General features: G+C 47.4%; 1 protein-coding gene across 1 annotated transcript in view; it reads left to right on the top strand.

The window, feature by feature from the left end:
- The window catches only part of JAG1 (jagged canonical Notch ligand 1), a 35,296-nt gene extending 22,952 nt beyond the window's left edge, over positions 1-12,344 (top strand). The window contains exons 9-26 of the mRNA XM_019734916.2: positions 334-447; positions 1,049-1,162; positions 1,554-1,600; positions 2,045-2,218; positions 2,706-2,856; positions 3,684-3,848; positions 4,302-4,415; positions 4,925-5,038; positions 5,140-5,253; positions 5,367-5,483; positions 5,975-6,002; positions 6,468-6,553; positions 7,716-7,829; positions 8,457-8,566; positions 8,660-8,893; positions 9,095-9,226; positions 9,418-9,568; positions 10,370-12,344. Coding sequence (XP_019590475.1) covers positions 334-447; positions 1,049-1,162; positions 1,554-1,600; positions 2,045-2,218; positions 2,706-2,856; positions 3,684-3,848; positions 4,302-4,415; positions 4,925-5,038; positions 5,140-5,253; positions 5,367-5,483; positions 5,975-6,002; positions 6,468-6,553; positions 7,716-7,829; positions 8,457-8,566; positions 8,660-8,893; positions 9,095-9,226; positions 9,418-9,568; positions 10,370-10,827 — 2,537 coding nt within the window. The 3' untranslated portion in view covers positions 10,828-12,344. The remainder of the gene's footprint in view (positions 1-333; positions 448-1,048; positions 1,163-1,553; positions 1,601-2,044; positions 2,219-2,705; positions 2,857-3,683; positions 3,849-4,301; positions 4,416-4,924; positions 5,039-5,139; positions 5,254-5,366; positions 5,484-5,974; positions 6,003-6,467; positions 6,554-7,715; positions 7,830-8,456; positions 8,567-8,659; positions 8,894-9,094; positions 9,227-9,417; positions 9,569-10,369) is intronic.
- Positions 12,345-14,342: the final 1,998 nt, after the last annotated feature.

Below are 14,342 nucleotides of genomic sequence, written 5' to 3'. Positions count from 1 at the left end.
GTTATTTTTCCTTTTCTTACCGACCTTTTGAGCCATGATGAAACTTTTCTTTCAAAATAAAGAGTAGCAGAGGTAGATGTCCCATGTGACCAGAGGGTTGGTGCTCTGGGGATCCAACTGACTCTCCCTGCCTACTTAGGTGGGGGATTAAATGATCTGGGGCAGTGGAGGATTTAAAGCTAAAACCAGGCCTTACTGTCATTGGAGCAGTCACTTGTAGCAGGTGTCTGGCTCTTCAGTGAAGGCCCCTCATGTGAGGGGTGGTATTAAATTATCTAATTGTCAAACAGATTGAGATTAAATTGCCAACCCTCTTTCATTTTTGTCAAACAGACATTGATGACTGTTCTCCAAATAACTGTTCCCATGGGGGCACCTGCCAGGACTTGGTTAATGGATTTAAGTGCGTGTGCCCGCCCCAGTGGACTGGCAAAACGTGCCAGTTAGGTAAGAGAGTTCCTGCCCCAAGGTTGACTTTGATAATCAGAGCTGTTAAGGAAGACGAACTTGTAGCCAGCTGTGTGAGTTTGCATGCCATCATACTAAGAAGTAATTTATGATCAATAGTCCAGCCAGCGGGCTTGGGAGAAGTCACTGGAATGCAAATGGACTAGCTCTTTTAGGCCCTGTGGGAAAGTCGTGGAACTCCTTGAACCATGTCAATCGTCTGTCCAAGGACTGTTCAGCTGGGCTCCAAACCGGGATGATCTCATGAGGAATGAGCTGTCTGCATTCTTTTTGCTACATTTAAATCCCAGCAACTAGGCTGTGTCGGGTTTTGCACAGAAATGCCTGGTGGCTTTGCTGTTCTGATGGGGGCCGTTGTTAACCAGCAGACAGAAAGTTATCAATTAGCATTCCTTATTGGATGATGTCTACGGAGAGATCAGATGTTCAAAATAGAGGGAACCAAGTGTCTGTTATTTAGCTAGCTTATTAAAATGTCCTCTATTTCAGACAAACTATTGGTACAGTGTTTTGGGGGGAGCGAGGGGAAATGGGGGGTTAAAACTCCCCTTCCTCACTGCTCATCCTCATTTTCTTTCAGATGCAAATGAATGCGAGGCCAAACCTTGTGTCAATGCCAAGTCCTGTAAGAATCTAATTGCCAGCTACTACTGTGATTGCCTCCCCGGCTGGATGGGTCAGAATTGTGAAATAAGTGAGTGACTTTGTTTTGATTTTCATGAAATTTGGTTGTTGAAGGTATTTGCCAATCTGTAGAAGACTAGAATGGTAAAAGGAAAATCTTACAGAGGGAATGTTTTTGGAGTGATCAGTGCAGAAATGAAAACATACACTTTATCGGGCTCATTAGCCAGTAAAAGGGCCACGTTCTGATAAGGTGGCTAAAACAATGATGTGAAGTTTCACAAGCTCAGTCTGTAAGAATTAGGGAGGGTTCCCACCCAGTGCAATAACCTTATCTCACCGGAAGCACACAGGAAATCTGATTTGAAGGCTTTATCTGTCCTGAGCTGAGAAGGCTTTTCAATTAAGCCCAATTTCAATGTAAATTGCCTCTTTAATATGATAACTTGTTTATTTTTTAGATATTAATGACTGCCTTGGCCAATGTCAGAATGACGCCGCCTGTCGGGTATGTAGATCTTTGCTTAAATCCAAACCTTAATGATGGACAACAAATTTAAGATTTGTGTGGCTCTGGGACAGCTCTGTCCCTGTGAGATTTAAAAATGCAGGTGAAAAGTGAGTCTCTGGGAGTTCCACTTGGACTCATGTTAACCACCCCACCCCCCCCGGATTCATCTTGAAGGCATTAATATAAGACCCGTTCTTATATAATGTAATATAAGGCCGGGTCTTATATTAATTTTTGCTCCAAAAGACGCATTAGAGCTAATTGTCTGGCTAGGTCTTATTTTTGGGGAAACAGTAGGAATTCCACACATTCGAGAGATTTGGCATTTGGCTATTTCAGTGAATCAGCTGAACCACAACAGTCATGATAAACCACTGAAGCCCTGTGTTTGTGAATACATAGGAAAAAAGCATGTGTTTCTCCCCCCTTCTCCTCTTCCAGGATTTGGTTAATGGTTATCGCTGTATCTGTCCACCTGGCTATGCAGGTGATCACTGTGAGAGAGACATCGATGAATGTGCCAGCAACCCCTGTTTGAATGGGGGTCACTGTCAGAATGAAATCAACAGATTCCAGTGTCTGTGTCCCACTGGTTTCTCTGGAAACCTCTGTCAGGTGAGCAGAACCTCTGGCCAAGTTCTACAACAGGAGTCTCCTCCTGCTCCTCCCCCCACTCCTTCCCCCTCCCTTCCCTCCCTCATCCGTACTTCCCCCGCCCCCTCCCTCTTCCACTCTTAATGCTGTGGCTGGAGTATCTGTGAAATCTGTTAACCTCCCATTGACTAGGGATCTCTGCTAGACAAATGCTGGTGGAAAGAGATTGATGAGTGATTTTCTTGGTTGTATCAGTAGCCTGTCCATTTCATTGCCCTGTCCCTCCCCCCCCTCCCGCCCCCGCCACTCAGCTCTCTCTCACTCTGCCCTGTTTTTTCCAGCGCATACCTGGACAGTCTCTAGGACATAACTGTATTATGCAGGGTGTTCTCCTAACAGAAGCAGATAAAGGGGTCAGATTCCAGAGTCTGCTGCCCCAGAGACATTATAATCACACCTTTGTTTTACTTTGTTTCCTCTTCCCCCACCCCGCTCCTGGTCCTTGCAGCTGGACATAGATTATTGTGAGCCCAATCCTTGCCAGAACGGTGCCCAGTGTTACAACCGTGCCAGTGACTATTTCTGCAAGTGCACTGAAGACTACGAAGGCAAGAATTGCTCCCACCTGAAAGACCACTGCCGAACGACCCCCTGTGAAGGTACCTCCCTCCCCCGGGCTTCTGGCTTATCTCCAAGGCTGCTCCTCTTTCCCCACTTACCACTGCCTTGATACTGAGAAGCAGTGTAGGTGAAGAGATCCAAACCCTCTAACCTGACTGCTGAGGGAAGTCAGGACACATGGAAGCAATCTGTTCAGGCCCACCAGTGCGAGAACCATGTCTCTAAGTAGCCCAGGGGAGAGAATGTGAAATTCATACTGCATTCCTAGTCTGGGGTGGGCTGACTTGCAATGCTGAGACAAATTCCTCAGAGCAGCACTGTCAGGATTTGAAATGTCCGGTATCTGTGCTGTCAGGTACCTGTGCTTTCACGTGTGGTACTCATAGGCTGTGTGTGGCCAGTGGAGCACTTAGAATGTAACTAGTGCAATGAGAAACGCTTATTTGACTGAATTTCAAATCATTGAAATTTAGCCACGTGTGGCTGCTGTATTTGCAGGTTAAGTGTCCTTCAGCCTTGCTTAAGTACGATGAGGTAGGTCCTTCCTTTAGCAAACTTCTGCCGAATTGGGTAGATGTCAAAGGTAGACTGAAAGGGGCCCGCAGACATGTAGACTTTTTAGTCATTTAGGGAGAAAATGCCTTTAAAAAACATAAAACTTCTCTCCACCTGGAATCTCAGTGTTGTCACAGCGTAAAATGGCATGTTGCCAGAGTCTTAGCCCTGGAGATGCCTCTTGATTTCTTACCCTAATTAGCCAAAGGTGCCTGTCTCTAGGAAAGCAGGCTTGGCGTATGTCCTTGGCTTAGGAAAGTCATGTCTGATGGGTCAGTGGCTGTGATCTGATTCTGAGTCTGTCTTCTAGTGATTGACAGCTGCACAGTGGCGATGGCTTCCAACGACACACCTGAAGGGGTGCGGTATATTTCCTCGAACGTTTGTGGTCCCCACGGAAAGTGCAAGAGTCAGTCGGGAGGCAAATTCACCTGTGACTGTAACAAAGGCTTCACTGGAACATACTGCCATGAAAGTAAGACCCCTCACCCTGCCCCTGCCCGGCTCAGGGAGAGGAGTCTGCATTGTTTCAGTCGAGACTAGTGCAGGTTTCCCATTGCGTCTAGGATCTAAGACTGAGGTGTGTTTAATTTATGAGATCACTGACGCCTCTGAGCCTTCACATTTATTTTAAAATGTTCTGGAATCTTAATAGTTTGGGAGGTCCTCCTTTCTGTAGGAGTGTCTTTCCCATGCCCACCGAGCAGCTTAGCATGTGAGGGTGTTAAATAAAATGTATGAGGCATTTTTTGGAAATGCCTCCCCTGCTTGGGGAGCTGCCTATTGAATTCGAGAAACTGTCCTGATGGAGTTGAGAATTTTGAGGTGCCAAGTGCATTTTCTCAGGAGGTGGCCTATAGAACAGTGCCTGGCTATGGCATTACTCGTCCTTTATTTACCTGTTTTTTTCTTTTTCTTCCTTTCACAGATATTAATGACTGTGAGAGCAACCCCTGTAAAAATGGTGGCACTTGCATCGATGGTGTCAACTCCTACAAGTGTATCTGTAGTGATGGCTGGGAGGGGGCCTACTGTGAAACCAGTGAGTCTGTGGTCTTTTGGGGGACAGACAACTCTGGGATTGTGGGTGGGGGAGTGAATCAACATGAAAAGACTTGCATTTTAATGGGAATCTCTGAAAGTAAGACCCCAACTGTTCCTATAATGGGACAGCATTGCCTGGTCCTGTTTGCGTTTCTTAATGCGGTGACAGCCAGTGGGAAGGCACTTCTGCTGAGGAGCTATGGGATCAGACTGTGTAGTTAGGATGATGAATATCCCACTTGCAAAGAAAGGAGTCATCTCTGTTTTGGTGCTAATTTCTGCCCATCTTGATTTTAATTTTATGGGAGTGACAGAGGCCTGCCCCTGACATGCCTAACTTGTGGCATTAAAAGTAACCCAGTTGGGGGCTCTTTTACTCCTAGAAAAGGGTGATGGTGTTTAAGTCCTGGGTGGAGAGCAGGGATGGAGGTGGCCGTAGGAAAGGCGTGGTTCTCGTGGATTGTGAAGTGTCCTGTTTTCAGCTGAGTGTCTCCTTTTTGGTTCTAGACATTAACGACTGCAGCCAGAACCCCTGCCACAATGGGGGTTCGTGTCGCGACCTGGTCAATGACTTCTACTGTGACTGTAAAAATGGGTGGAAAGGAAAGACGTGCCACTCGCGTAAGTGGTAGCCGGCTGGGATTCTGACTCAAGGACCCCTGCTTCTGTGTCTTCTGTGAGGGCTCTGGCTAGGGGCTCACACTGAGATCTTCCTCCTCCAGGTGACAGCCAGTGCGACGAGGCCACATGCAACAATGGTGGCACCTGCTATGACGAAGGGGATGCTTTCAAATGTATGTGCCCTGGAGGCTGGGAAGGAACAACCTGCAACATAGGTAACTTTCTGGTCCACGTGATCACCTGTGAGTGTTTTCCTAGGTCTGGCTGTTGCCCCTTCAGACTATCTTGATCCTCAGGGAGGGTGGTCTTGTCTGTTCTTATCTTACAGCCCGAAATAGCAGCTGCCTACCCAACCCCTGCAATAATGGGGGCACCTGTGTGGTCAACGGCGAGTCCTTCACGTGTGTCTGCAAAGAAGGCTGGGAGGGGCCCATCTGTACTCAGAGTGAGTGTCCCCCATTCCCCTGGAACTTCTCCAAGGGCTGTGGGAGCACATCCTGACACCCTCAGGGACCTACAGTGAAAAGCAGAAGCAGAGCTGTTTGATGTCTGCTTCTGCATCACCTGGGCCTGTTCTAATGACTTGATGGGATGCAGCCCTGACCTGGGCATGAGAAAGTCGCCAAAGAGATAAGTGGAGACAGATGGCGTCTCGTTCCCAGCTCTGGTCTGAGCAGTAGCCTGTCTCCTTCCATTCTCACACCCCTTTTCCACCCTTACCCGGGCCTCTTCCTGTGTACATGTGTCCCACACTGAATGAAACAAAGTGTGGTGCAGGCCTGGTTCCAATTGAGCAGAGGTCTGAAGTGCCTTTTGCTGGTGTTAACGACGCCTTTATCATTTGAGTACCCTGGAAATCAGTCGTGTTTTTTCTGAGGGCTAAGACCTCGTTGCCTGTTGAAGGCCTCCCTGTTGAGTTCTGTTTTTCCTTTGCAGATACCAATGACTGCAGCCCTCATCCCTGGTAAGTATGACCACCTTTCAAGCCAGCACTTGTTGGCTGTGCTGTGCAGGGGCCTCACCTGGGGATCTGGTTTAAAATGCAGGTTCTGATTCAGGAGGTTGGGTGGGGCTGCAGACCCTGCCTTGCTAATAAATTCCAGGTGATGCTGATGCTGCGGGTCCGTGGACCACTTTAATTAGCCAGGTTGTGTCTTGATTTAGAGCAGTAATTCTCCATCTTGGCTGCCCATGAGAATCACCTGGGAGCTTTTATAAGTCCCAGTGCCTGGGCTGCAGCCCAGAACTGTCAAATGACTCTGAGGGGTGGGACCTGTCAGTATTTTCAAAGCTCCCCAGGCAGTGGTGAGTGTGGCCAGGGGTGTGAGCTGCTGATGGCAACTGGCGTGGCTCCCTGTGATTGACTGGCGGTGGAGCCGCGGATCGGGAGGGAGGTTGGTAACCATGGTGGTCTTTGCTCTCTTCTTAGTTACAACAGTGGCACGTGCGTGGACGGAGACAATTGGTACCGGTGTGAGTGCGCCCCTGGTTTTGCTGGTCCTGACTGCAGAATAAGTAAGTACTGCCCCTAGCTGGTTTTCTCAGTGGCCTTATTCCCCCCAGGCCACCTCTCAGGCTGAGACTTTTCATCTTTAAAACAATTAAGGCCACGGTCCCCTTTACTTGCCTGTCAGGGCTCTGTGATCTCTTAAACCTCCAGCTGGCTGGATCCTTCCAGGTACCTGCTGGCCCTTCCCTGGATTCTCCTTGTTCTAGGGGAGAGGGCGCCAGCCACAGAATGTGAAGCTTAAGCTACTCTCAGGCCTTAAGGAGAGACTGTGCCTTTCCCCGTGACTAACATGAAATTAGGGTCAAGTGGACGTTAACCACAGCTACGCTGGTGGAGCAGAGTTAACACCAATGGAAGGGACTTTGGACCGTGGTTTCCCAAGGCTTAATCAGGCCCTGGTGCAATGATTAAAACAAAATGGGGGCAAGCGATGCAGTTTTTCAGGAAATTAAAAGTTTATTCTTTATTTTGAGCCTTTTCCCTACTCTTTTCTATGCCTTTTCTTTTATAAAAGTGATAGAATAGTTATGGATTTTTGTTCTTGTCCCCAAATTATTTGAAATTTTACTGGTGCTTGAGATTCCCTAGACTGGGACTGACTGGACTTCAGCACTAGATGGGAAAGCATTGTTTTTATTTCCTGTTTCTAAATCAGGTGTTGACGTAGGTCAGCCTGGGAGCCAAATCTTGCCCACTGCCTGGTTTTGTAAATAAAGTTTTATTGACACATAGCCATGCTCATTCATTTACATACTGTGTAGGGCTACTTTCAAGCTATGAGAACAGAGTTAAGTAGTTATTGCAGAGACACATGGCCTGCAAAGCCTAAAATTCTTCATATCTCACCCTTTTAAAGAACTTTGCTGGCCCTCCCTGTCAGTTGTACTATCAGAGAAAAACGAACTTAATTTAAAATTGCTGCCTCCTGAAATGATTCTCAGCTTTGAAAAGTCAAGCTCGTAGTGATTTCAGGGGGCAGTGACTGGTGGAGACTTTTGGAGTGCTGATGAGCTGTTGTTTATTTGGGTGCTGGTTACATGATAAAAATTCATCCAGCTTATGCTTATATCTCGTGTGCTTTTCTATTTGTATGTGATGCCAATAAAAACTTAGGAAAATCATTTCTGCCTCGTCTCAGAGCCTAAACTTGAACTCCATTTCTCCTAGACATCAATGAATGCCAGTCTTCACCTTGTGCCTTTGGGGCAACCTGTGTGGATGAGATCAATGGCTACCGGTGTGTCTGTCCCCCGGGGCACAGCGGTGCCAAATGCCAGGAAGGTATGTGGGCTCGGCCCCATCTGTCCATGTGGCCTTGGGGTGAGTGGGTACTCTCGTCACTACAGTCACCATTTTGACCATGACTAGGCATTGTGCGCAGGGAGAAAACACGGAGGGGACATAGTGGGGACCACAGGGAAGGGGAAACTGAGAGGTCCCCTCAAAACAGGCCGTTGTGTTTAGTTAGCTTTGCCGCAATTATGTTGTGTAACAAACAATCCCAAAACTTGGTGGCTTACAACAGGCATTGATTTGTACTCACCGGCATGCAAAGCGGGCAGAGTGGGAAGTGCTGTGGGTTGGGCGCAGGTCTGTTCTCTGTCATTCCTCACTCTCCCTGGACTAGCTGCACCTGGGGTGTGTTCTTTTCCTGGCCAATGGCAGGCTTGCAAGAGGCTAAGTTCAACTGTGAGACTGCTTACATCATATCTCCTAGCTTTGCTTTGGCCAAAGCAGGTCACATGGCCATGTGCAACGTCAGCAGGGCAGGGAAGTACACTAGTCTCTCGTGAAAGGAACTGTTGTCATGTGGCAAAGGGCACGGGTGTAATCATTTCCTAACAGGAAGGGAGTGAAAAATCAAGAGAAAAGGAAAGTCCTTCCACTCACACATTTCCCGCCTTTCAGTTTCAGGGAGACCTTGCATCACCATGGGGGGTGTGATACCAGATGGGGCCAAGTGGGACGATGACTGCAATACCTGCCAGTGCCTAAACGGAAGGATTGCCTGCTCAAAGGTAGGATGTGAGGGCTGCTGCACGTCACCCGAGTTCTGGAATCGCTGATGGGAGTTGTTCCTGAGCTGCCCACTCGGGTCTCTCTCTCTCTAGGTCTGGTGTGGTCCTCGACCTTGCCTGCTCCACAAAGGGCACAGTGAATGCCCCAGCGGACAGAGCTGCATCCCCATCTTGGATGACCAGTGTTTCGTCCGCCCCTGCACTGGTGTGGGCGAGTGTCGCTCTTCTAGTCTCCAGCCGGTGAAGACCAAATGTGCTTCTGACCCCTATTACCAGGATAACTGTGCAAACATCACGTTCACCTTCAACAAAGAGATGATGTCCCCGGTACGGAACAACTTCTTTTTCAATTTGGAATGGTGTGTGGCTGCTTTTGCTAAGGCAGGAGCATCTCAAGCTAGTTCTTTGGAGCCTAGTTCCTATCTTACAGCAAAGAGTGACTTCAGTGTAACCTAACTTCCAAGGAACATCAGCCTTTTTTTCCTTCCAGTATCTTACACATGTGTGGACTTTTAAATATCGTTCTAGGGTCTTACCACGGAGCATGTTTGCAGTGAATTGAGGAATTTGAATATTTTGAAGAATGTTTCTGCCGAATATTCAATCTACATAGCTTGTGAGCCTTCCCCTTCTGCGAACAATGAAATACATGTGGCCATTGTAAGTATAAGATCTATTCACACTTAATTATTTGATTGCAGAGTAGCTAGCAAACTTCAGTTAGCCAGTATCAGAACGGAGCAAATACATTGAAAGAGTGCTTGATGGACCTGTATTGTCAAGTAATTTTGAATGAAAGCTACTGGTGGGTGTTCCCTGACCCTCCAGTTTGACAGTTCTTCTTTTTCCAGTCTGCTGAAGACATACGGGATGATGGAAACCCTATCAAGGAAATCACTGACAAAATTATAGACCTTGTTAGTAAGCGTGATGGGAACAGCTCTCTCATCGCTGCCGTTGCAGAAGTGAGAGTTCAGAGGCGTCCTCTGAAGAACAGAACAGGTAGGCATTGGTGGGAATGGTCCCTTTTTGTGATGACTGCCAAATGAATCTCATCACACCGTCCAGTAAACCACCATGTGGGGAGGTCCCCCTCAGAACCCGGCTGCCCCATTTAATTGGTGAGAAAACTGAGGACAGCTGACAATAGCAAGCAAGGTCCTATGGCGATAGGCAGCCTTTTCCCTGCCAGCAAGCTGTGTTCTTGCAGGCAGGCACCCCTATGGAACATGCCCTGTCTAGATCCCGCACAAAGCCCTGTGCAGGCAGGCACTGCTGTCCCCTGTGTACTGGGTGTGCAAACCCTGCCTTGGTGTTCCGTTGTCCTAAGCACTGTGAGACACTGGTTTGATAAGTGTGTTGATGGCCCTGCAGCATGTCCAGATTCCCCTTTACATGATCTCGAGCATCATTGTTCTAGAGAGGCGAGAAGTTGGGTTCCTAACCAGATAGGGCTTTGGAGCTCTCTGTGCTCAGTATGGGATTCTGATAATTCTGAAAACCAGACCCTATAATGAGCTGCCTAAGTAGCCAGACTCCCCCTGACGGAGCCGGACGCCACTCTCCCCACACAAAGATGGGGAGCCTGTAGAAGCTGCTGCTCTGCCCAGTCTCTCTGGGGACAGTAGGGTCAGGGTCTCCGAGGGCCCTGGTCCGAGCACTGCTGATCCAACTGAGTTGACATCGTGCAGTTGTGAAAAGGCACTTGTCCCCATGGTGTCCCTTTTAGGGACTAAGGACAGGAGAGCCACTGTTGGTGTTCCTTTGTTCGGAGGGTTCATTGGTGTGGGGCCTGCCTTGCAGATTTCCTGGTCCCGCTGCTCAGCTCGGTCCTCACCGTGGCGTGGATCTGTTGCTTGGTGACGGCTTTCTACTGGTGCGTGCGGAAGCGGCGGAAGCCCAGCAGCCACGCCCGCACGGCCTCCGAGGACAACACCACCAACAACGTGCGGGAGCAGCTGAACCAGATCAAAAACCCCATCGAGAAGCACGGGGCCAACACGGTCCCCATCAAGGATTACGAAAACAAAAACTCCAAAATGTCGAAAATAAGGACACACAACTCGGAGGTGGAGGAGGACGACATGGATAAGCACCAGCAGAAAGCCCGCTTCGCCAAGCAGCCGGCCTACACGCTGGTAGACAGAGAGGAGAAGCCCCCCCACGGCACGCCCGCCAAACACCCACACTGGACAAACAAACAGGACAACAGAGACCTGGAGAGCGCCCAAAGCTTAAACCGCATGGAGTACATCGTATAGCAGACGGCGGTGCCACCTCCGCCGCTAGGTAGGGTCTGAGGGCACGCGGGGCTGTAGTTCTGTAACTGTCCTAGTCCAGTCCGAGGCTGTTGTTGACTTAGAATCCCTGTGTTAATTTAAGTTTTGACAAGCGGGCTTACACTGGCAATGGTAGTTTCTGTGGTTGGCTGGGAAATCAAGGGCTGCATCTCACAGCTATGCAAAAACCAGTCCCGAGTGCCCTGGTGCACGGTCCCTGCCGCCGACACGTCCCGGGTCAGGCTCCCCGGAGCCGGCCCGGCCCCTAGGCCTCGAGCTTCCACTTCTGCCAGATGTCCCGATGGTGATGCAGTCTTAGGATCATAGTTTTATTTATATTTATTGACTCTTGAGTTGTTTTTGTATATTGGTTTTATGATGACGTACAAGTAGTTCTGTATTTGAAAAGTGCCTTTGCAGCTCAGAACCACAGCAACTATCACAAATGAGTTTATTATTTATTTTTTTTATTGTATTTTGTTGTTGGGGGCGGGGGGACTTTGATGTCAGCAGTTGCTGGTAAAATGAAGAATTTAAAGAGGAAAAATGTGTCAAAAGTAGAATTTTGTATAGTTATGTAAATAATTCTTTTTTATTAATCACTGTGTATATTTGATTTATTAACTTAATAATCAAGAGCCTTAAAACATCATTCCTTTTTATTTATATGTATGTGTTTAGAACTGAAGGTTTTTGATAGCATTGTAAGCGTATGGCTTTATTTTTTTGAACGTATTTTCTTACTACGTGTTGCCTATAAGCCAAAATTAAGGTGTTTGAAAATGGTTTATTTTTAAGACAATAGGATGGGCTTCTGTGCCTGGAGTACTAGTGGAGTTCTTTTTTGTACGATGTCAGATGTTTAAAACACCTTCAATAGCATCACTTTAAAACACGTTTTAAGGACTGACTGAGGCAGTTTCAGAATTAGTCTAGAACAGTTTCCTTTTTTTTCTGCTTTAGACTTGAAAAGAGACAGGCAGGTGATCTGCTACACAGCAGTTTAAGGGAACAAGTTGAGCTATGACTTTTAACGTAGCCAAAATGTGAGTGGTTGAATATCATTAAAAATATCAAATTAATTGTGTGAAGTGGGAAGCACACCAATCTTATTTTGTAAATTCTGATTTCTTTTCACCATGCGTATGTAATACTGAACCACTTGTAGGTTTGATTTTTGTTGTTATCTACTGCATTTAGGGAGTATTCTAATAAGCTAGTTGAATACTTGAACCGTAAAATGCCCAGTAAGATCACTGTTTAGATTTGCCATAGAGTACACTGCCTGCCTTAAGCGAGGAAATCAAAACGCTATTTCGAAGTTTAAGATCCAAAAGGCTTATAAAAACAGTAATTTCATTGGTTCACTGTTGAGACCGTGCAGATACTTTGTATTGTCCTATTAGTGTTATATGAACATAAAAATGCATCTTCGATGTGTTGTTCCTGGCAATAAATTTTGAAAAGTAATATTTATTAAATTTTTTTGTATAAAAACATGGAACAGTGTGGCCTCTTCTGAGCTTCTGTAGTTCTCCTCGGCTCTGCCATGTGCCTCTGCCACTTGGCCGGGTCTGTTCTGGTAATCGGGGTCTGATAAATAGGCCCTACTTGACAGGGGCACAGACCAAGAACTGAACCTTTTCAACCACCAAATTCATCAGCTGCTGTGAAGCTGGAGCTGTGAGCGCCCCATCTTTGGGGCCTTGATTCCCCTGTCATTCAACAGCAAGTGTGAATATTGCTTGAATAAACACCACTGGATCAATGGCCTGCAGTGTGGAGGTGAATTGTTTGTGAGCACTCACGGGAAATGCCCACTGCACTAAAAGGGCTTTAAATAGCTTGGAATTGCTGCTGAGGGATGAAGAGGGAGATTGAATGCTTTTTCTCTTTTCCTGGTTACTTGGATTAATATTAATGTCCTTACATCATTATAGAACACATTCTCATGGTTTTTGTGCACACTTACACCCCCAGGCTGGTTTTCCTCACCGCATAGCAGGTAGTAGTTACGAGATGCTGGGCCCATCTATCTACTTATCACGTTCCCAGGAAGTGAATGTTCTGTTGGCCTCGACATGCAGCCTTGGGGTGCCAGGTATCTGGAACCTTACGGAAGTTCCCACCTGTTAAGGGCAGGAGGACTGTGGTTCTCTCACTCAGGGCTGCTGGGCCCTGCCCCCACATCATGAGGTGGGGTTGGAGAAGCTTTGCCTCTGGCACCTCTGCAGTGAGGGATGAGCGGAGGGGACATGCCCATGGACAGCTTCCAGCAGCTGCTTGGAGTTGACAGGAGTTCCCTGCTTCTGGTTAATAAGCCAAAGCTTACCCTCCTCAGAGCTGTCCCCTAGTGCTGCAACGTTCAGGCCACCCACCACCCACCTCCAATTTCCATAGCATAACTCCAACTGGAGCAACAAACTTTGGAGGAAAAGCTGATGGGGGATGTTTTTCATTCTTGGGAAACTCTTTTCTTGTTCTGCCAGGCTAAGAATTGTGTTCTCTGATGAGCATCTTATTTAAGAGTGGATGATGGGCTGTAAGTATCCCTGGCCTTGTGCATGAAAAAGCCATCAAGGGAGTCAGAGTCCATGACTGCGTTTTAGCTTGTTGGGGAGGCCGCCCAAAGGATGGTGAGTCGGGATTCCCATGACATCTGCCTGCCCTAATGTAGCAATACTTTGTCACTAATCTGCTGAACAGCTGGTTTCTGCAAAGTGGCATAAGAGAGACAGATGTGCGCTGGTACAGACCCAAGGAGCTGGAAACAAGGTCTGGTTTAACAGTGCTGAATTCAAACCATCCTGAAGCAATACCTTACTCTGGTGATTTGTAAACTTGGATTATGCAGGACCCCAGAATTTCTTGGGTAGTTGCCAAATGCTTTTGTGCCAAGAAAAAAACATTTAATGAGCCTCTGCAAAGGGACGTGATCTCAAGATTCACATGTGTTTTAAGGAGCCTCCCATCCCGGACACTCTCAGTAGTGGGAAAGTAGAGATCAGGCTCCTCGAAGCCAGGACCGTAATTGTCAAGGATGGTTTTCACCTTTCTCCAGGTAGAAGGAATCAAGTAAGGGAGCCTTGGTTATCCTGGATACAAGAAAGTGAAACGGAAAGGACTCTGTACCTTTCCCATTCTCCATGAACATTCTGGGCCCTCTTTAAGCAGGCACTGGAAGGGAATTTTCAGTCCAGAAACGTGGCTAACTAGAACTCCAGCATTAGCATGTACCGTAAAACTCCAGGAAGCAGCCAACTAGAAGCTGATCGTTTTTAGATGGGCAACTGTTCTGAGATTCTAGACACACAATGTAGAATCAGAGGACAAAAGTGGTGGCGGTACCTCTTAATTGGCTAAAAGTCCAGTGAGACTGGGTGATGATCAGAAGCGTACTTTGGAAGCGGCCTGTTTCAATGTAGGCCTGGCCCAAGATTCACCAAAAGTGGGGCTGGGGAGTCTATTTTCAAGAGCTCTCCCCTCCTCCCCCTTCC

The sequence above is a fragment of the Rhinolophus sinicus genome, linkage group LG13, assembly GCF_036562045.2.
Source record: "Rhinolophus sinicus isolate RSC01 linkage group LG13, ASM3656204v1, whole genome shotgun sequence".
Classification (NCBI taxonomy): Eukaryota; Metazoa; Chordata; class Mammalia; order Chiroptera; family Rhinolophidae; genus Rhinolophus; species Rhinolophus sinicus.
Note: the sequence above shows the minus strand (reverse complement) of the source record. Positions and strands in the feature narration are given on the sequence as shown.